This window comes from Petromyzon marinus, unplaced genomic scaffold (genome assembly GCF_048934315.1).
Source record: "Petromyzon marinus isolate PM22_M1 ecotype Great Lakes invasive population unplaced genomic scaffold, UKy_Petmar_22M1.pri1.0 PM_G_Scaffold_47, whole genome shotgun sequence".
NCBI classification, from domain to species: domain Eukaryota; kingdom Metazoa; phylum Chordata; class Hyperoartia; order Petromyzontiformes; family Petromyzontidae; genus Petromyzon; species Petromyzon marinus.
Genome location: NW_027422999.1, coordinates 1,564,253 through 1,589,546, shown reverse-complemented (window position 1 = coordinate 1,589,546; position 25,294 = coordinate 1,564,253). Strand labels below are relative to the sequence as shown.

Here is a 25,294-nt window from a genome sequence, read left to right as displayed (position 1 = left end):
CCACACAACCCAAACTACGGAGTGCCTGGTGGTAAACCGCTGTGCTGTAGCCTGCGCCCCTCCAGTGGAGGAGGAACAGTAAAACCTCGCTGATGCTCTCCTGAAGCACTCCTGTGCGCAACAATCATTGAGACTAGTTGCACGTGCATCGATTGTAAAACCCCGTTCCGTTTCAGGAGGTGGGGACAGTTGGTGCCGTGTGCTCGTTTCACGTCGGGGTGCCACTAAAGGCGCAGGTCCCACTCCTGAGTGATCGGTTACGCGACGCTCTTTTGCACGAATAATCAATCTCTGGCGATTTATTTAATTATTTAAATCTTCCGTGACTGCAGCGATTCATATTCTTTGTTCTTTCGGTAAAGTCACCACGTAGAAGGGAAACAATAAAATAATAAAAAATATAAAACAATAAAATTCTTACGACGTTTCGACCGCAACACAAGCAATCATCGTCAGGTGTGAAAACCACAGCAAGAACATTTAACTCGTAATCTCGTAGTCACTTACATGTTAATATCGCCTGATGATGTCACTTACATGTTAATATCGCCTGATGATGTCACTTCCCTCTTAATGTCGCCTAATGATGTCACTTCCCTCTTAATGTTGACTGATGATGTCACTTCCCTCTTAATGTCGCCTGATGATGTCACTTACCTCTTAATGTCGCCTGATGTCACTTCCTTCTTAATGTCGCCTGATGATGTCACTTCCCTCTTATTGTTGCCTATTGATGTCACTTCCCCCCTCTCAATGTCACCTGATGATGTCACTTCCGTCTAAATGTCGCCTGATGTCACTTCCTTCTTAATGTCGCCTGATGATGTCACTTCCTGCTTAATGTCACCTCATGATGTCACTTCTTTCTTAATGTCACCTGATGATGTCACTTCCCTCGCGTTCAATGCAAACATGTCCAGGGCCCCGAGCCCCCCACCTCCGTCTGAAATGTCCAATGCGCCCATCGCAGAAAGCTGGTGCTACACACAGGTAACTTGTTCCCCTGTGGCCAATCACATTCAACGGGTCTCCGTCTTGTGCCGGTCAAAGTATGCGCATGGCTAATGCATTTAACTTTTACACGTTTTTTGTTCATCGCAAAGCCATCCAAAATGGTTTCATAATTATGTGTAAGTGCAATTATGGATTATCATTGTACAGGCTATTTTTGTACATCAGATTGCAAAGTTCATAGAATTGCACTAACAACATTATACTAGATAATTGTCTCTGATTTTGACTGGTAGTGTATTTTTACAAAAGGGGCAGCAGTTTTTATCAAATAAAAAAAATAAAAAGGCCTTTTATTGCACACTCTAATCTATGACATGTTGAGACTTGTTGTGTTAACGCTGTGCAGTAATGAACATGCAAGGTAATCCCAGAACACTAATAAGACCCTTTCATGTACAGTAATGTTTCTTTCCTTATAGGCAGTTTGTGTTTTTGAGCACAATATTCAGATGTGTGGGTGAAATACTTGAGGGTTTGTCAATGGTCATGTATTTATGGTAATGAATGAGCTTTATAGCTGTTATGTGCTCGTGTATTTCAGGTTAAGGTTGTAAAGTTCTCTTATATGTGGACCATCAACAATTTCAGCTTCTGTCGTGAAGAAATGGGCCAAGTTCTCAAGAGTTCTACATTTTCAGCAGGCACCAATGATACATTGAAATGGTACAGTAAATTCTGGCTATTTTATGACATTAAAAAAAATCACAATGCTCACGGAGGTGCTTTACTAGAACAATTTTGCATAGTGCATGTTTTAGTTCATACTATATTGTTTTAGCAATGTAGTCTGCGCGTACATACACACCTAATATGTCTTGTTTATATGTTCAATCAGGTGCCTACGCATACACCCCAAGGGTCTTGACGAAGAGAGTAAAGATTACCTATCGTTGTACTTGTTATTGGTCAGCTGTCCCAAGAGTGAAGTCTACGCCAAGTTCAAGGTTTCTATTCTTAATGCCAAGGGAGAGGAAACCAAGGCTATGGGTGAAACTACTTGTATTTAAGTATCAATTCACGTCATATGTGTATTTGGTAACAGGATTATATCATAATCAGCCATTATTTATCGACTGCTTGAAACATTGTATAAACCTTACGAACACCATCCCTCATTCTTCACATGAGCTGATCTAATATCTCCTTGTCTACGTTTGACATCGTCTTGGGCATGTACTCTACTTTTCTTCCTATTCGACCACTAGTCTCATCCATCAACCATCCCATTTAGCGATGTGTCCTGTCCAAGCCCAATCTATATTTACAACAGTCAATATGTTGTCTCTAATTTGCCGTTTTGATTTGACCAACGTGTTCCTCTTTCAGTTTCTCACTGTAATTCTCAACATACTTCTCTCCACGCTTTGTGTACTTTTTGGTTTTGTTCCATTTGTCAGTGTTTCTATTTGTAATCAGTGTTTCATAGTAGGTAATATGCACTAGATTGGAATCTTTCATCCTGTAGCACATTGCAACTTTTCATTATCAAATTAATATTCCAAAAGTGCTCTTGATCCTGTTCCACCTTCAGAAGTTGCCATTATGCATATTTTTTGTGTTTTCCATGATATTGACCCTCCAATAATTATTTTATTTTGCTTAGTGTACCTGGACATTGTCATTCACGGACATTTCTTTTCCTAGTTTTACAATCTTCACCATGTGTTATTCCATTGTAATTTATCAAGTGACGGCTTTATTTTTCTGCTTGCACTCACTGTTTATTACAACTTCATTATTTTTGTTTGTATTCTCATCCATTTTTTTATTCATTTCTGGTGGTTTTACAAAGGTTGGCATTTTCATCCCATTTCACACTTCTCCTTTACCTTGCTTTAGTGGTTCATATTGTTTGTTTTATAATTGCCTTATTACTTTCAGGATACTCTTTCAATGCGCGATAACTATTTTAAGTGATGACATCCATACATTTACTGTGCTTTGCTAAGGCTATTAACATGTTTCTGAGAGTCTAAATCTATCTTTTTGTTTTAAACTTTCATGTTTTTTTCTTATTATTTGCTTTGGTGTTGTCTTTGGTAATGTTAACATGTAACTCACGTCACACAACCATGTTTACAAAGACAAGCATTATTAATACACAAACACATTCAACTAATCCATATGAACTATATCTTCATACACTTAAATCCAGGTCTGATTTTCATCTACCTTGAAGTTAAAAGCTAAACTGAACTATTTTTATTTTACCAGGCAAGGCCCACTGAACTACAGTGTGGGAAAAAAGTATTTGATGCCCTGCTGATTTTGTACGTTTGCCCACTAACAAAGAAATGATCAGTCTATAATTTTAATGGTAGGTTTATTTCAACAGTGAGAGACAGAATAACTACAACAAAATCCAGAAAAACGCATGTCAAAAATTGTATAAATTGATTGGCATTTTAATGAGGGAAATAAGTATTTGACTCCCTCTCAATCAGAAAGATTTCTGGCTCCCAGGTGTCGTTTATACAGGTAATGAGCTGAGATTAGGAGCACACTCTTAAAGGGAGTGCTCCTAATCTCAGCTTACCTGTATAACAGACACCTTTCCACAGAAGCAATCAATCAGATTCCAAACTCTCCACCATGGCCAAGACCAAAGAGCTCTCCAAGGATGTCAGGGACAAGATTGTAGACCTACACAAGGCTGGAATGGGCTACAAGACCATTGCCAAGCAGCTTGGTGAGAAGGTGACAACAGTTGGTGCGATTATTCGCAAATGGAAGAAACACAAAAGAACTGTCAATCTCCCTCGGTTTGGGGCCCCATGCAAGATCTCACCTCGTGGGGTTGCAATGATCATGAGAACGGTGAGGAATCAGCCCAGAACTACACGGGAGGATCTTGTCAATGATCTCAAGGCAGCTGGGACCATAGTCACCAAGAAAACAATTGGTAACACACTACGCCGTGAAGGACTGAAATCCTGCAGCGCCCGCAAGGTCCCCCTGCAAAACAAAGTACATATACATGCCTGTCTGAAGCTTGCCAATGAACATCTGAGTGATTCAGAGGACAACTGGGTGAAAGTGTTGTGGTCAGATGAGACCAAAATGGACCTCTTTGGCATCAACTCAACTCGCCGTGTTTGGAGGAGGAGGAATGCTGCCTATGACCCCAAGAACACCATCCCCACTGTCAAACATGGAGGTGTAAACATTATGCTTTGGGGGTGTTTTTCTGCTAAGGGGACGGGACAACTTCACCGCATCAAAGGGAAAATGGACGGGGCCATGTACCGTCAAATCTTGGGTGAGAACCTCCTTCCCTCAGCCAGGGCATTGAAAATGGGTCCTGTATGGGTATCCCAGCATGACAATAACCTAAAACACACGGCCAAGGCAACAAAGGAGTGGCTCAAGAAAAAGCACATTAAGGTCCTGGAGTGGCCTAGCCAGTCTCCAGACCTTAATCCCATAGAAAATATGTGGAGGGAGCTGAAGGTTCGAGTTGCCAAACATCAGCCTCGAAACCTTAATGACTTGGAGAAGATCTGCAAAGAGGAGTGGGACAAAATCCCTCCTGAGATGTGTGCAAACCAGGTGGCCAACTACAAGAAACGTCTGACCTCTGTGATTGCCAACAAGGGTTTTGCCACCAAGTACTAGGTCATGTTTTGCAGAGGGGTCAAATACTTATTTCCCTCATTAAAATGCAAATCAATTTATAACATTTTTGACATGCGTTTTTCTGAATTTTGTTGTTTATCTGTCTCTCACTGTTCAAATAAACCTACCATTAAAATGATAGACTGATAATTTCTTTGTCAGTGGGCAAACGTGCAAAATCAGCAGGGAATCAAATACTTTTTTCCCTCACTGTACATAGCTCTTTTTCAGAAGTGCCCCGGCCACAAACGATAGCTTAACGAGATGGCTTATTGTGTGGAAATGTATAGCAGCCAAATACTCTGGATTTTTATAAATATGGAGGAAAAAACCGGAAGATCTGGATAAAAATACATGCAACCACAAGGAGAACATGCAGATTCCAAATATACAGGCATCAGGGTTGAGATCGAACCCATGACCTATATACCAGGCGAGGTAGTTGACTGCCACCGTGGCGCAGGGCTTTAGAATACATTGCTGTCTTTACACTTTGAAAATAGAATAAAAAATGTTTTTCCCATTACATGAAATTACCACCGTTTATTGTAAGAACTGGTGAGTATTGTTTGAAATCTATTTTTTTACAGAGAGCCCGCGAGCATACCGCTTTTTCCAAGGAAAAGACTGGGGATTTAAAAAAATCATTCGAAGAGATTTTTTGCTTGATGAATCTAATAGCTTGCTTCCAGATAACAAACTGACACTATTTGGTGAAGTAAGTATGACATGCTGCAGCTAATGTGTAATTTTCTATTTTAGTCATTACAATTGCACAGTTGGAGTCAATATTCTACTTAATTGAAGATTGTAATAATTACTTTCCCTGTTCCATACAAGGAAATTGTTAACATGAGTTTTACAAGCACGTTTTTCCTCCACTGGTGCTAGAGTTAACATAGCACAACAATTAAATAATCAAGCGTAATTTTTTTTAGGTTTTCTCCCTCTGGATAGTGTTTATATTTAAACCTTGACATTTTTATAAACTAGAATGTCAGGTATTACATAAAGTGTTTTGTTTAAATGTCGCCACATGAATTCCTTTTCCTATTCTCGGACATCAGCCAGTTTGATGTAAATGTTTCTTGTCCTTAGGGGGGTCCTTTTAATCAGCCAGATTTATATTTTTTATCTTTAAAATACTTTACAAAATACAAGCATTTTTGATAATGAAAGGAAGCACATCAAGAAGGGCTGTTCACTTCCTCTGTTGTTGTGCAGAACCCATAATTAGGGGCCTCACTACCTGTTTAAACTGTTTATACAGTGTAAAATAACTTGACAAAAATATAGAATGAAAATTGATTAATATGAAAAACATTTCACGGACCTCTATTTTGGCATTATTCACAACACTTGTTCTGATATAGGATGTCTGTGCAGATTTGCTTGCTTGATTGAACCAAAGCCTACATCTTCAATCATCAAATGCCTTCTCAAAGCTGGTTGATGTCTATGCAGGTTAGTGTGGTGCAGGATTCCGTGAACATTTCTGGTCAATCCAGCATGAGTACATTGATAGTGCCAGATTGCCGGCTGGCAGTTGACTTCGGGGAGATCTGGGACAATTCCCGCTTCACTGACTGCCTGCTTCGTGTTGGTGGCCAGGAGTTTAAAGCACACAAGGCCGTATTGGCAGGTCTGTGCCACAACAAGCAACACATGCGTCGTTTAGTGTACAATAGAACCATATAATTAATGATACTGTAATTAGTTTGGGGTAATCAACTACAGCCATTTCCTGTTTTACACTGAATTTTATTAACTTACACTGGCAAATGCTTACGTCAATTTGTAATGCTTTTTGTTAAAGGATACATCAGTAAATATGTGTAATGAATTCAACTGAGTCACAGATGCACTTCTTCAACCGACACACGGGGTACTACCCCGTAACACATGAACAACCTATGGTGGTGGACCACCAGGCTATCTACACTAATTACACGGGAATTAGCTACGACGGACCGGACCCTGGCCGGGGTCCGGGTCCACGTGTTGGTGACTCTTGTAGGACGTAGATTCTTCAGGATGAACAACAGCAGCCGGTCCCTCTCAGGGACCCGGCTTTTATCCTCTGTGGCGGGGGTGGCTCCGCCCTTGGCCACGACCACCTTCTGGAATCCTCTAGCGGGTTCCCGGCCCTGACATGTGACCACCCCTAGCCCCCACCTGGGGGCCCTGTGTACACTTTACCGGTCACGTGTCCTTCGTGGTCAAGTGCCATGGCCCTTGGTAACCCCATTCCCATGGCCAGCACTCTCACACCCTATCCTGTAGGGGTCGGCACCGCACGCAGAGCGTGGTGCCACTCAGCACTGTCAGACAGCGCTCACCATGCCCCTCTCGGGCCGGTACTGCACCCACATCCACGTGGTGCCCGCGATGTTAATACATCGCACGCCGTGCCTCTCTATAGCCGGCATTACACAGTGACATTCGCGATGTCACTACATATATAAATGTAATATTGTATTGTGTGAGAGATGAACATATTTAATTAGCCTGTTGCTAAAGTTTTTATTCCGTTTTTATTTACTTCACTATATCGTTGTTGTGCAGGAATTCATTTTTCACAATGCAGTTATGGTGTAGGTTTTGAGCCTCTAATTTGGACATTTATTTGCGTCCATGTTTGACAAATCTGTAATGGATATGCCATATGAAATAAAATATGGATCTGGATTTTACCTCTTTTGTATCTAGATTATTTGATCTCTAGATATAACATCTAAATGTGTCTGTACCACATTCTGGTGTTTTTCCAATTCACTGTACAGTAAAACCTTGAATTGCGAGTAACTTGGTCTGCAAGTGTTTTGCAAGACGAGCAAATTTTTTTAATAAATATTAATTTGATAAACGAGTGAGGTTTTGCAATACGAGTAGTACGTATACGCTTTGTCTGCCGAGCGTCACGTGATCACAACTGATATACGAGTGCTTTGATATACGAGTGCTTTGGATTACAAACACGTTTCCGGAACAAATTATTCTCGCAATCCAAGGTTTTACTCTATTTGTTAACAGTTGCTTTACCTTTTTCAGGTCGGTCACTTGTTTTTAATGCTATGTTTGAACATGAAATGGAAGAGAGCAAAAAGGTATCTTTAAATGCAATCTTAATACAGCACATTAATACTGTGATCATACATTTCCAAGGTGCATTTGTCACAATGGATCGGTTGATAAGTATCTCTTGAGAGTGCTGTCAAATGTTGAACTATTACCCTAGTAACTCTTTTGGCGCATTGCACGTTTATTATCAAAAAGTATTCATTCCGAGGGAATGTTAGATTGTATTTTATAGCTATTTTTTATACAACATTTCACAGAAGGCCATTGCATGTGTGTCAAGAATGGATTTATTACGCGCAATAAATAGTCATCGGCAAGTTGAATACAACTTGAATGGAGCCACTTTACATGTGTTGTGTAGATATAAAGGATGTTTATTTAATTTAATGCTATATTTTCGTCTCCCAATATATGCCGAAGTTAATTTGAATATATTGTGTTGCTACCTTGCAGAATCGAGTGGAGATTAATGATGTGGAGCCTGACGTGTTCAAGGAAATGATGAGTTTTGTCTATACGGGAAGGGCTCCAAACCTGGAGAAGATGGCTGATGAGCTGCTGGCCGCTGCTGACAAGGTTACACGCTTAAAATATTAACATGAGATCGCACCACCTTGTGATGTATCGGTATGCAGTTGTAGGTCGCAAGTGAAATTAAAACAGCATTTAGGTATTTTCTAAAGCCCGTGTCACAAATAATATGAATAGCAAATGTATATGATGTAGACGTTCACATTAGTGCTTTCAGGTTTTGGAATTGATGTCCTGGGAGATGATTGAATTTTCAACAAAAAATATAAATTGTCATGCAATTTCACAATTGAATTGAATGTCAAACTGGTATTAGTCCATGCTAGAGGCTAGTACGTGTGCATTGAAGTGCATTCACATGCAGCATTTTTATCCTAAGTGCAACCATTTGGCTGTGTGTTCTTGTATTGAGGGTTTTTTGTTAATCACATTAACAATTGATACAATTAGTAATAAAATAAAGGGAAGTGTTTTAAAAGATTGTTTGATATGGCATGGCTGTATAGAAATAAATTGGAACAAATATACTTTTATTAAGGAAACGGATATCCTGCTGTTCCTGAAGATCTGCCAGATAATCAGTTAAGAGTCATTACTCTCCCTTCTGGAACATCATATTCAATAGTTCCTAAAGCGATTGTAATGAAATAAGAATACAAATCGTATAAAGTCGCATGTTCAAGCTTTGTTCATTAAAGTTTAATATTATGCTAGAGTTGAAATATGGTGGCTTGCAGTTGCATTGTTTATCAGCTTAACAACCAAACTCTTTAAGCTCTTGGAAAACAACATCTCACCTCCTTTGTAATTTGCATGACTTTGTAACCAATATAATAAAGTTTAGGACAAGGACCCCTAATTATAGTAGAGATCAATAAATACATGACTTAAAACATAAATATGCTGAAAGGTTGATGCCATGTTTTAAGAAAATTCTCAAACATTTGACTGCTATATACTGCGTTTATAAAGTAGTTCATGGGGTGAGGGAATGTTATACAAGCGAAATAGGTAGAGAAAATAGTGTTCTTAATACTGAAATTGCACTTTGTTTTTACTTTTCTCAAGTATGCATTAGAGAGGTTGAAGGTGATGTGCGAGGAGGCACTATGCACAAACTTGTCGGTGGAAAATGTTGTAGAGACTTTGATCTTGGCCGATTTGCACAGTGCAGAGCAGTTGAAGGCCCGGGCCATTGACTTCATAATAAACAGGCAAGTCTAGTGAGAGTGTGACTGTCACTGAGCTGCGTAACATTGATGATGTTACCTGGCAATTTGCATTACAGTCCCTTTTAATGGAGACTAACCGTTTGCCCCAATCCTTATAGACACTGCTTATTAGGAGCTCGCTTAACCCTGACTTGTACTTGCAGTCATGCGATGGACGTAATGGAGACGGCGGGCTGGAAGTCCATGGTTCTGTCTCGCCCTCACCTGGTTGCGGATGCTTTCCGTGCCTTGGCCACGGCCCAGTCTCCACAGCTGGGACCTCCATGCAAGCGTCTCAAACAGACTTAACGGTGGCAGGCAAAGAACATCTATGACCAGGAAAACTTTGGCTGCACGGTGCGGTTATTTACCTGTGGCCTCCATGCAAACAACCGTGAAGACTTTGCATCAGACTACCAACTTTCCTCTGCTTTGAAAATAATGTTAATTTAAGCAAATATGTTTACTTTCACAAAAAGGTGGCCAAATTCACTTTACCATGTAATATAGTGTTACATCTATACATCTACAACTCTATAAACAAGTATATATGTAGAAAAAGTGGAAAACTACAACCTAATAAACACCACGACATATCCCAATTGAGAGAGTGTAAAATAAAACGTTCGATGTGATTGTCCCTAGGTGGCAGGACAATTTGGTTCAATTGTTTAGTTAAGCAAAAACAATGGTCTAAAACCCTGCAATGTCTACCTTAACGTGAAGGATGAGTATTCGTCCAGTGTCTGTGTACTCAAGGTTACAGATAGTGGTATAGGGAACAACCAGTTCTAAAAGATAAGAATGTGCCAAGCCATATAAGGCCTTAATTCAAGAGGTAAACTTTTCAGATTGATTTTTCATTGCACAGACAGCTTATGCATTGACTAGAACAGGAGTACTATGATTGCGCGAGTTTGAAGACTGACAAAGATAATATTGCAGTCGTGTATCCTGCGTATAACAAAGCATGGATGGAGTGCTCGGTGTAAGAAAAGGCAAGGCACAGCATCAATTTGGCCATGTTACGCAGTTGATAACATTTCACTTTTTTGCTCGTATGGGCTTTCATGTATGACCCAAAGGTTTTTGACTTACAACAAAAGTAAATCTTATGTCCATCAATTTAGTAGTTTGTATTCACGGAAACAAGATGTGCTGTTTTCTAAGTTTTGTTTCGTATTATATTGTAATGATTTGTTTTTATTATGAATTTCATCTATTACCAACTCGTAGCATCATGTCAACCCAGAGTTTTACGTGATTGGAAGGACCATAATTTTTGCATCAGCGCTGTTTTACGTAACCTCTCACTTAAAATTAAATTGTACATAAAATTGCATAAGCTTTGAAGGATTACACACATAGATTTGGAAGCACAGATTTAAATAATATTCAAAGCTGCAGGATATAATATGAAAGTACAACAAATGAGCAGTGTCATGGATTTGAGTCGATTTGAAGAATATTACAATCTAATGCAATGTGTTGGGATATGAACAAATGCAAACGACGAGAATGTTGGAGTTTTTTTTACGTGTTAAACGTACAAAACAAGTTGGATAATACATGCAAAATTAAGGATAGCCAGTGTTGTAAGCAGTCTATTTATTTTGTTATTTGTTTAATATTTTAGTTTCGTCCTTATATATATTTGATGCTAAAGATGTATATGGTACATTGCACTCTACCTATTCAATTAAAAACTGATTAGGTGATTCGGGGAAGTTATTTGTTGTCATGGTGAGAGTTAAAGCATTGAAATCTGATTGGGGTTCTAATCTGCAGCAAGTCTATGCTGTCATAAGTGAGTGTGAGTGCGGTGGACTAATTGACCCCTGAAATGTATCAGGCAGTTACCGATAATGTACTCTTCAAATTGTTGCCTTGTATGACTTCCGAAATTGAAAACACTTTGCGCCAAATGTAAATGTTTATTGGAAAATGGATATACTGTAACTGCCAAAAAATATATATAATTGCAGAAATAATAATATGGTCTTTGTAAAAAGTGTGTGTTTTGAAAAAGTGTGATTGCATGCAAGACAGTTTTGGGTTCTTCCCACGAGTTTTTTTGCATATTCAGAGATGAAAATATGTTAATTGGTTAAATTAAAATTTTTTGCTACAATTGTAATACAAAAATATAAACTTGAAGCTAGAAATGCGGTATAGTGCCCCAATGTTTGACCTTTTTATCTTTTTCCATTACAGATAATACTGTTTTGGATGTCATATAAATGTTTTGTAAGGCCCTTTTACAATGAATTGTCAGCAGATGATTGGAATTGCAAAATGAACCATTCTTGTATATTACGTGTTTTCTAAATTGATTTGCATTATAAATGGCAATATAAACCCTTTTCATGTGGTAAATATATTACCGTTATCTGATCTCTTCTAGAAATCAGTATTTGGATATAAGAAAAAAAGCTGCTTTTAGCTCTGCACCACTTATTCCACATTTTTTTCATTAAAATTGTTTTTGATGTTAATATTTTCATTCATGACATTTTGCAGTGTTACACTTTTTATTTTCGGTAAAGTCTCGTCGAAAGAAATTACTACACTTTACCCGAAAGAACCAAAGAGTCATTCCTGCAGTCACGAAAGCTTTGAATCTATTTTGCTGTGTATTTAAAAGTTGAAAAAACATGAATGTACCTGGAAATATGTCCAGTTTAAGTTGTCATGTTCTTTACTCTGGGAATGTTACAGATATGTGGATTTGTCAAATTTCAATTGACACCCAACAACAACATTTTAACAAGTTGTATTTTGGAGCCTTGCCACTTTTATAGGCATGTTTACCATGTGTTGATAAACAGTTCACTGGAGAATTGTAATGTGTTCACTGTTCATCATTTACAGCGTTTTGTCAACCCACTGCTTAAACGAAGGCCTCACCACACCATGTCGGTCATTCTTCACCCACTGATGTTAACTGTGGCTGGGAATTGAACTGGTTGTTTCGTCAGTTTCCTAGTGCCACCACTCCATTCAATTACATCCTGTTTAATGTGTATAATTATAAGTGGCATTCTTACTCTTTGGTTCTATTCGGTAAAGTCACGTAGGTAAAAAAATTAAAACAACAAAAATCACGACGTTTCGGCCACAACACAAGCGGCCTTCAGGTGAAGGGACCAACCTGTCCAGCGGGCAGCGTTGGAGTGAAGAAAGCCAAGCGCTGGTCGCCTCCCTTTAAGCTGTGAGGGGGCAAACAGCAAACGCTCTGACAAAGGAAATTAGCATGAAACGCACCACTGACAAAGTTTGGAATTAGCACAAGATGATAATACACCTCCCTGGGAGTTTGGAATACCACTATGCATGTTGTTGCGTTGCAACAACAACATGCATAAATACAAACTGACAATTTCATCCTTGCAGTCACGAAAGCTTCAAATCTAGAAGTCGCATTCTATTTTTGGTGGTCATACGTTCAGTATTTTCTGCTGAACTGAGTGTTGGATTTATTCATTTTAAATGTACTTTTTGCTTGGTTACATTTTGCTCAGGTAACAGCTCGCATTTGCGGTAATTGGTGCCATAAATCAATGTCTTGTCTGGCATTAGACACGTCTGTACGAACAGTGTTTTCATTAGCCTCCATTTATCAGGGGAACAACTAAGCTCGAAGGGGCAGTACGTGTCGTTCTGGTCACTCAACACGACGTGTACTGTTCACGGACCACTGAGAAAACGCGTTGCAACAACAACATGCATAAATACAAACTGACAATTTCAGCCAGTGCAGCAGCTTTATATAGCATGACCACATCGATTCAAGTTTCACAAACCTCTTATTCGTATGTGCAGACGTGTAGCAACTACAATAATGTTTCTTTGAGGTGGTAGAGCCGGATGACTGCGTCAGCTGTAGCAGATTGTATCACTGTAATGCCTCCATTATGTTTGTGAATCGGGCATTGAATTGTTATATGTTCCATGGTTCTGGGTGAGCCCAGTCGCACACTGGAGAGTTTTTTCTGTTTTCCTTTTTTGTGCATCGACCGGATGTTGTTTAGGGTAGCCCGTAAGCTTTATGGAAGATCGAAGCCAGGTACCTTTTACATCGGGTCTTTCATGAGGTGTTTGTGTCTTGTGGACTTCATTCAGATTTCCAAGAATCACGTTTGAATGTTGACTTAAAGCTTTCGTGACTGCAGGAATTCACATTCTTGGGTCTTTCGGTAAAGTCACGTAGATAGGTTCAAAGAAAATAACAAAAAAACTACGACGTTTCGATCACAGCACAAGCAGTCGTCATCAGGAGAGCAATCTTATTATCCCTGAGATCAGGGCTAGGCCAGCCCTGAACAAGATCCGTTTACCATTGGGAGAAGTGACAACAGCAGATGTCAGTGTGAAGGCGATCGGTATTACCTTAGTGTCGCGGCATCTCTTCAGAAATGTGAGTGACTTGATCGAGTCGACGGATCTTGTTCAGGGCTGGCCTAGCCCTGATCTCAGAGATAATAAGATTGCTCTCCTGATGACGATTGCTTGTGTTGTGATAGAAACGTTGCAGTTTTTTTGTTATTTTTATTATTTTCTTTGAACCTATCTACGTGACTTTACCGAAAGACCCAAGAATATCACGTTTGAAGTTACATTGTTGAAGGTTAAGCGCGTGGGTCCAAAAAGGCTTGCGCGACTCGAGTGCTGGCGAGGGACTGTATTGAGATCCGAATGGATGGGGAGACGTTCGTTTTTCCACGATTTGCTGTGCTTCCCGGACAGTTGCAGTATTGAGGCAAATGGATGGGGAAGTGATGCGTGGCAACTCGAGAAGCCAGGATTTTGGATCCTGCTTTAAGGTTCCAGTGCCACCGCATTGCATCGTTCAATTGGACATCAACAAGCCGGGTGTGTGCCGAGCTATTTATGGTCCATGCCGTTGCACAGAATACAAAGGGACCATGGCTTATACCATAGCACCGGTGATAAATAAGAATTATCAAACAAGAACATGGAACAAAAGCTGAAAAGTATTTAGGAAAAAAGCGTGGAGCGGTGCATGCTGAGAGTTACTCTGGGATGGAAAGAGGAATGCAGATGTACTGACGTCGCAGACGTCGCTGTGTAATGCCGGCACTAGAGGGGCACGGTGTGCGATGTACTCACATCGTGGACACCACTTGTATGCGGGTGTCGTGCTGGCCCGAGAGGGGTTCTGTGAGCGCTGAGTCATAGCGCTGAGTGACACCACGCTCAGGTGTGCATTGCCGACCCCTACAGGATGGGGTGTGAGAGTGTCAGCCATGGAATCGGGTTACTTTAGGCCATGGCACTCGGGTTGACCCCGGAGAACACGTGACTGGTAAAGTCTACACAGGGTCCCCAAGTGGGGGGGCTAGGGGTGGTCACGTGTCGGGGCGAGATCCTGCTCGAGGATTCTAGAAGGTGGTCGTGGCCAAGGGTGGGGCCAGCCACGGCCACGGAGGATATAAGCTGGGTTCCCCAGAGTTGCTGTTGTCATCCTGAAGATCTACATTCGACGTCCGTGAAGAGTCACCAACACGTGGACTTGGACCCAAGCTGGGGTCCTGTCCGTTGTAGCTACTCCCAGTGTAGTTAGTGTAGTTAGCCTGGTGGTCACGTAGCTAGTTACGGTGTAATTAGTGTAGTTAGCCTGGTGGTTACGTAGCTAGTTACGGTGTAATTAGTGTAGTTAGCCTGGTGGTTACGTAGCTAGTTACGGTGTAATTAGTGTAGTTAGCCTGGTGGTTGCGTAGCTAGTTACGGTGTAATTAGTGTAGTTAGCCTGGTGGTTACGTAGCTAGTTACGGTGTAATTAGTGTAGTTAGCCTGGTGGTGACGTAGCTAGTTACGGTGAAATTAGTGTAGTTAGCCTGGTGGTTACGTAGCTAGTTACGGTGTAATTAGTGTAGTTAGCCTGGTGGTGACATAGCTAGTTATGGTGTAATTAGTGTAGTTAGCCTGGGGGTTACGTAGCTGGTTACGGTGTAATTAGTGTAGTTAGCCTGGTGGTTACGTAGCTTGTTACGGTGTAATTCGTGTAGTTAGCCTGGTGGTTACGGAGCTAGTTACGGTGTAATTAGTGTAGTTAGCCTGGTGGTGACGTAGCTAGTTACGGTGTAATTAGTGTAGTTAGCCTGGTGGTGACGTAGCTAGTTAGGGTGTAATTAGTGTAGTTAGCCTGGTGCTTACGTAGCTAGTTACGGTGTAATTTGTGTAGTTAGCCTGTTGGTTACGGAGCTAGTTACGGTGTAATTAGTGTAGTTAGCCTGGTGGTGACGTAGCTAGTTACGGTGTAATTAGTGTAGTTAGCCTGGTGGTCACGTAGCTAGTTACGGTGTAATTAGTGTAGTTAGCCTGGCGGTCACGTAGCTAGTTACGGTGTAATTAGCGTAGTTAGCCTGGTGGTTACGTAGCTAGTTACGGTGTAGTTAGTGTAGTTAGCCTGGTGGTCACGTAGCTAGTTACGGTGTAATTAGTGTAGTTAGCCTGGTGGTTATGTAGCTAGTTATGGTGTAATTAGTGTCATTAGCCTGGTGGTCACGTAGCTAGTTACGGTGTAATTAGTGTAGTTAGCCTGGTGGTTACGTAGCTAGTTACGGTGTAATTAGTGTAGTTAGCCTGGTGGTCACGTAGCTAGTTACGGTGTAATTATTGTAGTTAGCCTGGTGGTTACGTAGCTAGGTACGGTGTAATTAGTGTAGTTAGCCTGGTGGTTATGTAGCTAATTACGGTGTAATTAGTGTAGTTAGCCTGGTGGACACGTAGCTAGTTATGGTGTAATTAGAGTCGTGATTCATAATAAAGGTTTTTGGGTTAGATCGCGTTATTTATAAATGTGTCGTAACCCTCCACCACCCGACACGGCCAATCAGCAAAAAAAGTGTCACGTTGACAAAAGACAAAAGAGTTCACTATATCAGCCCACCGCTGTGTTGAAGGGTGAATCAACAACATTTACAGTTTGAATACGACGTTTCGCTGATAATTACATACAGCATCATCGGGCAATTCGCCAGAATGGTAAAGCCCTCACTTGCTCCCGGTCTTAAATAGAGCAGCAGCAGGGTGACGTCTTCATTTAACTCATTCAGGTGCAGTAATTATATAATCGATTGGTGATCAGTGACAGCGCCGTGACTACACGGGATGTCGCGCTTGGCCTGAGCAAAAGGCAGACGGCACAAAGAATGAAGACGCACAATGTGACACTGTGAACTTGCGAGACGATTTCGTTTTGCGCGTGCGATAATCACCGCCATTCTGCTGGGTAAAATGTGTAGTACTCTTTGGTTCTATTGGGTAAAGTCACGTAGGTGAAAATAACATAACAAAAAATCACGACGTTTCGGCCACAACACAAGCGGCCTTCATCAGGTGAAGGGACAAGACTGTCTGGAGGACAGCGCTGACTTTACCCAATAGAACCAAAGAGTATGGATCCTAGCAGTCACGAAAGCTTTAAATCTAGAATTAAAATGTGTAGTCCAATCGCTTGGCACTAAACATTTTATTTAAATGTGAAGACCTTTGTCGATCCACTGCTGGATAAATTCCTCCACCACGATGTTTCTGCCATGGGGGTTGTTTGACCATCATTCACCACATTGGTCAGTGTGGATTGGTGAAGGACAGGTAGGTGCCCAGAATTAGTTCAGATATCACTCGCTACTGATGTCATCCGTGATCAGTAATCAAACTTGAGTCGCTGCTGGGTTCATAGTGCATTGCGCTAACAATTGCACCGCTACTACACCTTAAACATTGAATGTCATCATTGACCACGATTAATCCACAGCTGGATGAAGACCTCCCGGTGCTATCCGTGTACCTGCTTGAGTCCCGAGTGGTTGGGGTCATCTGAGTGCAAGTGGTGTGTGGTTATCCACGTCGGGTGAGTTTCCTCACCAACCTGCATTGACCAGGGTATAATGACTAACGGTCACATATCTTCCCCACAATTTTAACGCATCTTGATACATTAACCTGAATCTGAAAATTTGAAATATCATTACGAGGAAATAAAACAGGAAGGAGACAGACTTCTAAACATGGATTTCTCTGTTAGATGCAGTCATTTGATGCCTCTATTTGTGATATCTCAGGGAACACGATGTGACAAATCAAGCATACCAGCTTATATGGAAGAATGTCTTGATTCCAGCTCTCAAATCAACAGATCGACACGATGCTTATATAAATAACCACATTGTACAGCTTACCGACCTACCAAGGAGTTGACCCGTTCTTTCGATGTCCTCTAGTACACAGGTAACTATAGGCTACAACAGGTGTTTCGTAAAGCCAGTAGATACACCTTTCTGCGGCCCACTTTTCACTTCCCACAAAATCAGCAGCCTGCAATACAATGCAGCGATACGGTCCAATTTACACTTCAATGGCGACTAATGGGAGATGCGAATGGACCGTGGAAGACTGGCCCACAAACTTCAGTTTGAGAATGCAGAGGACTGGATGGAAAAATGCCAAGGAAATCCCGATCGGATACCCCCCCCCCCCCCCCCCAATCTCTCTCTACGAAGAGTTGACGGCGGGGATTTGAGAGGCGGCAGCAGCAGCAGCAGATGGTGGCCGTACGCTTGTGGCAACGAAGCCCTGAGTAGCCGTCCCTGCAGGTGCACACGCCAGGGAGCCGCGCAGCGCCCGCCGTTGATGCAGCCATCTCGGCACAGCGATGTTCGGGGGGCATCGCCAGAGGCGCACGGGAGGAGGAGCCTTTAGCCGTCGGCAGAATCCTTGCATCGGGTAGAGCGGCCCCAGACATCGTCGTCGTCGTCGTTGTCGTCGGCCGCTAAGTGATCGGAAAGGCGATGATGACGCATTGGCGAATGTTCGTGCGTGTGTATGTGGTCACAACGGTGACTTCCTGGGCCTCAATTATGTCGGCTCAGACTTAAATGAGTACCTGGTGTGCTGTGGATACGTCAGCATTGGGGCGACAAAAGCGGCTTTGGGGCCGTCCATAAATGACGTCACGAGATTTTGGACGAATTTTGACCCCCCCCCCTCGTCATTGTCACAAATGTCTGACCCCCCCCCCAAAAAAAAGATAAAACATGCTTCAAATCGCTTTAAACTATTGTCATTGTAGTGCGTATTTATTGTGCCGCTGCACTCTGATGTTGTAGGAGAAAACATTTATTAACAAGTCTATTTAATTAAGTGGAGCGTGTTGTCTATATTTATTTAAAGTTGCGCATTTTGATGTGACGTCACATTTCTCACCCCCCCCCCCTCGTCACGCATCGTCACAAATGTCTGACCCCCCCCCCAGGTGCGTGACGTCATTTATGGACGACCCCTTTGGCGTGGTGTTGGCCACACCACCTACTCGATACAAGACGTACACAAGCTGAAGAATCAGACTGGCGAACGAGAGGCAGAATTGAAATAAATACATCGTGACACGGTTGGCATAGATGAGGTGAGAAGGAAAGGAGAGCACCCCATACCTCTGAAGAGTGGCATAACCTTTCCTATCATAGGGGCACAGCTGACAGTAATTCTAGAGGAATGGGATTATATTATTGCTGTCTCTGAGAATCGCACATTGTGTTTGATCGCTCTCATCGGATAGGGCGACCTGAAAAACTGGCGGTGTACTTTCTCACTCTCGCTTGTGTACAATTACGGGTTACCAGAGCACAGAATGCAAGCTCACATTCACTCGGGTAAGATGGGCTGCAAGCACAGTGGCCAGATGTTAACTACCTCGCCTGGTATACAGGAGGTCGTTGGTTCGATCTCGACTGACGCCTGCTGCTGTATATTTGGATGTTCTCCCCTTGATCGTGTGGCTTTTTCTCCGAGTCCTCCGGTTTTTCCCTCCCAATTCAGAAGCATGTGTTTGGAGTATTTGGCTGCTAGAAATTTTCACACGATAAGCCACTTCGTTGAGCTATCATTTGTGGCCAGGTCGCTTCTAAAAAAAAGAGCTTTACAGCTCAGTGGGCCCTGGTAAAATAAAAAAGTTTTAATTTAGTATGAGAGGGCAACATTCTCGTCGGTAATGGCATAAGACAGGAGGCGGCAGTGTATACGTGGTGCATCTGCGTTCGAGGCTTAGCCAATTTTCACAGCCTCAGATCAATCCACTGCTGGATGATGCCTTTCCCCATATTATATGGGTTACTTGACCATACTGCACCACACTGGTCAATGCGGTTTGTTTGAAGGAGTCCAGATATCACTTTCAATTCATGTTATAGTCATTCCCTGTAATCGAACTTACAGTGAGGGAAAAAAGTATTTGATCCCCTGCTGATTTTGTACGTTTGCCCACTGACAAAGAAATGATCAGTCTATAATTTTCATGGTAGGTTTATTTGAACAGTGAGAGACAGAATAACAACAAAAATCCAGAAAAACGCATGTCAAAAATTTTATAAATTGATTTGCATTTTAATGAGGGAAATAAGTATTTGACCCCTCTGCAAAACATGACTTAGTACTTGGTGGCAAAACCCAGGAGTGTCCCACTTTTGTAGAGGAAACCTTTACAGCAAAATCATCAAACACCCACCACCCCCACCCCACTACCGTTCCCAAAGTCCGCCGAGTGGAAGGTCATGGCAACGCAAGAAAGTCGACTGATCTTTCACGAGGCCAGGACTCCCCACGCCCATGTCTGAGGGTTCTAAGGTCAACTGTAGTTTAGATTAACAAAAATATCTGAATGCAACCGCAACTCACAAAATAACAAAATTAACCCAGAATGCACCAAATCTCGTCAGATCTTTGAAGCTCAGCCGGGGAAGAGCCTGGGTTTAGTGCTTAATTTGAAGACTGTCTGGGAAAAGCAGACGTTTCAGGCCTTGCGCTGCAAGTTGGCCAACAGATGTCGGTGTACGGTGACGCTTTTTATATTCTTGGTTATTTTGGTAAAGTCACGTAGAAGGGAAACAATAAAATAAAAATGTAAAACATCTATGCAGTTGTCGAGTGTTACCCCCCCCCCCCACCACCTTTCGTATGCACAGGTAATCTCCGAGTTACTCCGGTTTCCTCTCACGAGCCAAACAAGCTACAAAGGAATTGGTCGAACATCTGAACGCTGGAACTTCATGAATACAAAATCTCAGAAACAGTCAGGATTTCCTGAGTAAATGAACGGGAAAAAAAATATTCTGACAGTATTATTATTATCACCCACGGATGCGCATGTGAGCGGGGCTTAATTTCAACCACGTCCCACACACGGCACACCACGTCCAGTACGCACTTCTCACACTACGGCCGTGGCTACACAAAAAAATCACGTGTGCCTCCTCCGGTCTACCAGCGACCCGGAAAATATTCCATGAGAAATGTAAGGCCTCCTCGTGTGCGGGCGCGCCACGCGTGAAGACTGAATGGACTTTGGGGGGCTGTGGCCCTCTGGTTGTACGTGGAATGTACGGGGGGTGTGGTGGTTGGCCCAACTGGATGCGGACCGCTATAAATTCCGTGCACTGCACAAACCCCCGGAATAAAACCACGGCCTTTGCCGGACCACTGGGGGCAACCAGCGAGCTAAAAAGAGGTCAGAGTTGGAAAAGGTCCACCCCCCCCTCCCCCTTCTTTCTCTCCCCCTCACTTGTGAAAATGAATGAACAATTTGTTCGATTACAATGCCATTGTTTCGAAGAGATCAAACGGATTATCTTTCGTCTTGGCTACACAGCCGTACGTGTGCGTGTATACATCCCCCGTTTGTCAATCCACTGCTGGATAAGGGCTCACGCCACCCAGCAGTCGGTAGTGAGGGGTTATCTGACCACACGTCAGTGTGTCTTGATAAAGCTCAGGGGGAGTACAGACACAAAATGGATTTAGCTGCACTGCCCGGAACGCCCACTACTACTGCACCTGTGTTTTGTGCAAGGTGGTCGCCCATCCGAGCAGTATCCAGGCTCAAAACCTGCTCAGACGAGATAGGTGCGCGGTTAGGCCGCAGGCCAATAGGGGTCGCATGCAGACACTTCTAGAACACAAATCGCATGTCATTGTGGTTTGCGTTGACAACACTGCACGTCGGCGTCACGAGCGACTAGTCCCATGCTGTGGACCCTGGGCAATAATCATTGGCAAATAAAAACAGATAAGTAGCTGGATATAAGCACACCTGCTATAAGCACAGTTCTTATATGGCAACACATTCTTACGTTACACTGGTGGCCTTGCTCTGTAAAGGGTGTGCTTATATCCAGATTCTACTGCAACTGGCGGGCGTGTTAGGAAAACTTGATAACCCACACAAGCAGCACACCTTCGTGAGAGGTAGGGCTTTGTAAAAGAGAGTAAGGGGATGGAAGAGATGATGCGAGCGAATGTTTTAAGGCCACTGTGCGGAACATCTGTACGGGGAAAGTTGTATTGTCAAGCGCTTCAAAGAAGTCACACGTGGGGTTAGAGAGAAGAATAATAAGTGTGGGTTACCAGGTTATTCTGGGACACCCCTCGATTGTGGTGCAATTGCTAGAGACCCTACGACAGCACCGTCACATTTGATCATCAACCGCAACTAAATCATTATTAACATCTAAAGATTCCAGTAATAATAAGCGACTTAACATCACCATTCCTGCCTCCCCAATCTAATTACAGTGGCGAGTAAGTTCACCGAGCGAGTGATGTCAATTATAATGATGTTCTAAAGCGTTTGGAGAGCTTAAAATTTAAAGAACGAGAGCGGAGTCTCGACATTTACGACTTGGAAAAATTGAAAAACCGCCATTTTAATGACAGGCCCCTCAAATGTAAGACCAAAACATTTTAGACTTGGGTGTCTTATTTTTTCACAAACTCAGACTTAATCAAGTTTGCATCTGGAGATGCTGAAGGGTGACACATTCCAAACATGACATCAGATTTTAAAATCCGAAAACTGCGATTTGCCCTCTTAAAAATTCCGTGGGCTAAAACTTGTGTGTGTGTGTGTGTTTGTCGTTTGCAAGCTTGGGTCCTGCGAAAGTATTGTCTGGAAGTGTTGAAGGATGTCAAATCCAAACATGACAGAATTTAAAAAATTCGGCATCCGCATTGTTGCTTAATTTCAGCCTAAGCCTGTTCAGGTTTGCGTGTGTACGTATAGACGGTGCTTTGAAGGGGGTTGGCATTCGAAACATGTCGCGTTTTTCAATAACTGAATTTTCGGGGGATTTCTTTTTGTAAGTGCGTGGCACACAGGGTGGTGCGCTGCTATGCAGGATTTTCAAATGGATACGCGCGACATTGACAGCATAATTGGAAATCACATCGACAAGCGCCATAGGGAATATCTTCAATGACATTCATTTATATTTTTATTTTTTCGATTTTTATATTTTACGTGCCGAAAGTTGTTTTTGCGCCAATTTTTATTTTGCTTCTCACCTGCGCCGAAAAAAAATACACTTAACGTGAAATATATTCGGGGAGGGGGGCGGGGGGGGGCAGGAAACTAAAACAACACGACACAATAGTTCAAAGCTAGGCACACGTTGCACGCTGCACTGAAACTCTGCGTGAACTACATGTGAACTACATGTGAACTACATGTGAACTACATGTCAACTGTGAACGCCGTTTTGTCAACAGCGCTGGATGCAGCAACAATACGTTCCTAACGCACGAGCAGCTACGGCAGGGAGCAATGTTGGGATTAACCACAGGTTGTCGCCCCAGGAGGTAGCCGTGCAGAGGAACGCAAGCATCGTTTCCGGAGGATAGCTCTCCGCAGCTGGGCCGCTCGCGTCTCTCCTGTTTTGTTAAAAAATAAAGGCACTTTTGAAGGCGGAAAACTGGCTACACGCGTTACGCCAGTACTATCCTGTGCGCGCAGGTTATGCATGTAGGTAAATACTAGGCATGTACGAATAAGACTACCCCCCCCCACCACCCAGCAGTTCGACGTATCGTCATCACTCGGGCGCTGCGATAGATTCAAGATTAAACAATTTGGTTTTAATTACCAAATGTGGTGAACGCGGCACCTCGAGTGCCTGCGGTGGATTAGGTGACCGGATCAATTAGGTGGATTGCACGGATGGAATGCAAGTGGTTTCCCAGTAAAAGTGGAACATCTGGACCAGCGCAAGGGGTGAACGTTCGGCCAACGTTGGCCAAACGGTTTACTGGGCGATTCTAACGTTCGCTATTTGCCACACGTGTTGCGAGCATACGGAATCGCCGTCGATCGAGGATTCTGATCCGCTGCGTCGTTACTACGACCGATAAAAACACCGGTCCTGCAGTGGGTCACCATCGATGATGAAACTCGCATTTGTATTGTTTCACACTTTTTTTCGTTCTCGTCTCTACGGTTTTCGTTTACTCAACTTGGCCCGACTGCGATGCGTACCGTGTCGCTCGGACATCGTTTGCATCACTTGTAAATGACAAATTCCCAAATGCACGATTAGATGCGAACGTTTGTGGGTGTAGGAATCGTTTGTTTACGGTCTATGCATCGCTACACGCCTAGTATTTGTGTATGCACACCCATACTTGTGTGTACAGATACGCTTATGCATGTAAAATACTATGGGCGATATTCTGATTTTAAAAAATTACTTGCTTGCATTTGTAACAACAATTATGGATCTTCTTATGGATTTTTGACCACTTACACGATGTCCTAATTTTTATGCGTTTTGGGGGTTTTAACAAGTGATGTCACGTGGCAATTACCTCCTGTCAAGTGACACCACTCTTGGCGTGAAGGTGATGCCACCTGTTTGTGACATCACTTTTTCAGATCAATATAAAGAATATTTATTTATTTTGTCCCAAATTTTACGTCTCAGCCTGGATTGCAAGATTTTTCAGATTAATCTGAAAATCGGGAACATCCCTAATAGTAATACATATACATCATAATTCTAACAGCATGCATTTAATGTCTCAATGTACACGTTTACTGTATAAGATTGTGAATGTACCTGTTACAGGGGTGTCCACCAATCACTGAAGAAAATGGATTACAGTAGACTGCAGTCCTAGCTATGTTTATGAAATCACATAACCCATTCACACTTGGTAATGTGAAGATTTCATCATCTGTGTCTCATGCCCTCCTCTCGACCGCCACATGTCGACCATCGCGTTGACACGCATCATATCGAGATTTAAAAGTCCCAGGTGTTTGCCAACATCACGTGCTTTTCTCGTGTGCTGCTATCGGCGACCACTCTAGAAAGATGGATGACCAACGGATGCAGTTATTTAGGAATTGGTGATTTTGCACAATGACCAAGGCGGAGACATTTTTGTGCGCTCGGCACGCGCCTCTGTGCGTGCTGCCGACACGGATTCGCTCGAGGTTTTCGCAAACGTTAAATGCAAGCACGGTAAGGATGATTTTTGCTGCCAATATTTCAGCCAGGGGGACACGTTAAAGATCCCTTGGCGTAGTTCGCAAGAGTGGGACCACTGTGCGCTGGTGTCAGGGTCCACGTTTGGCGAAAATTACACCGCAAATTATCTCGATTGGATACATGGTGTTCATCACTCTCCCTACTGCCCATCCGAATGCCCCAGGTCAGTCTTCACATGAGACCATCCTGGTCTCTTGGGTTCTCACCTGCATGAACATAGCAAACTTGAAACTTGAACCGCACAGTTCAATTAGATGTATAATTACGATTATTTAATTATGGGTACATTCAAGGACAACACACCCTGTACAGGACAATGTGCTATACATACGAATATAATTATATGGGCCTAAGTAAGCAATGTCAATGTACGCCCCATAAAAACATGTATGAATGTACACATGCATACATGCATGTATACATACATGCATGCATACACACATGACCTATGGGAAAAAATGTATGTGTATGGAAATACGTATACGTGTCAATGTACGCGCC

At 42.5% G+C, this 25,294-nt stretch overlaps 1 protein-coding gene across 2 annotated transcripts; it reads left to right on the top strand.

The window, feature by feature from the left end:
* Positions 1 to 896: 896 nt before the first annotated feature.
* Positions 897 to 9,600, top strand: LOC142917379 (speckle-type POZ protein-like). Of its 2 annotated transcripts, none has more exons than XM_076062025.1 (8): positions 897 to 990; positions 1,556 to 1,677; positions 1,850 to 2,001; positions 5,220 to 5,347; positions 6,094 to 6,271; positions 7,681 to 7,736; positions 8,164 to 8,286; positions 9,310 to 9,600. In XM_076062025.1, the coding sequence occupies exons 1-8, from the start codon at positions 913 to 915 to the stop codon at positions 9,463 to 9,465; spliced, it is 993 nt and encodes a 330-aa protein (XP_075918140.1). In that variant the 5' UTR covers positions 897 to 912; the 3' UTR covers positions 9,466 to 9,600. The 2 variants fall into 2 exon arrangements, with proteins under 2 accessions (XP_075918140.1, XP_075918141.1); XM_076062026.1 differs by lacking the exon at positions 897 to 990 and adding an exon at positions 1,043 to 1,130 and having other exon boundaries at positions 9,310 to 9,598.
* Positions 9,601 to 25,294: the final 15,694 nt, after the last annotated feature.

What these genes read in the sequence shown, in the direction of transcription:
- LOC142917379 (XM_076062025.1), top strand. Translation starts at nt 913, where the DNA reads ATGTCCAGGGCCCCGAGCCCCCCACCTCCGTCTGAAATGTCCAATGCG. An exon ending in AAAGCTGGTGCTACACACAG is followed by an intron (nt 991 to 1,555) that starts GTAACTTGTTCC and finishes CGTGTATTTCAG; the next exon opens with GTTAAGGTTGTAAAGTTCTC. An exon ending in ACACAAGGCCGTATTGGCAG is followed by an intron (nt 6,272 to 7,680) that starts GTCTGTGCCACA and finishes TACCTTTTTCAG; the next exon opens with GTCGGTCACTTGTTTTTAAT.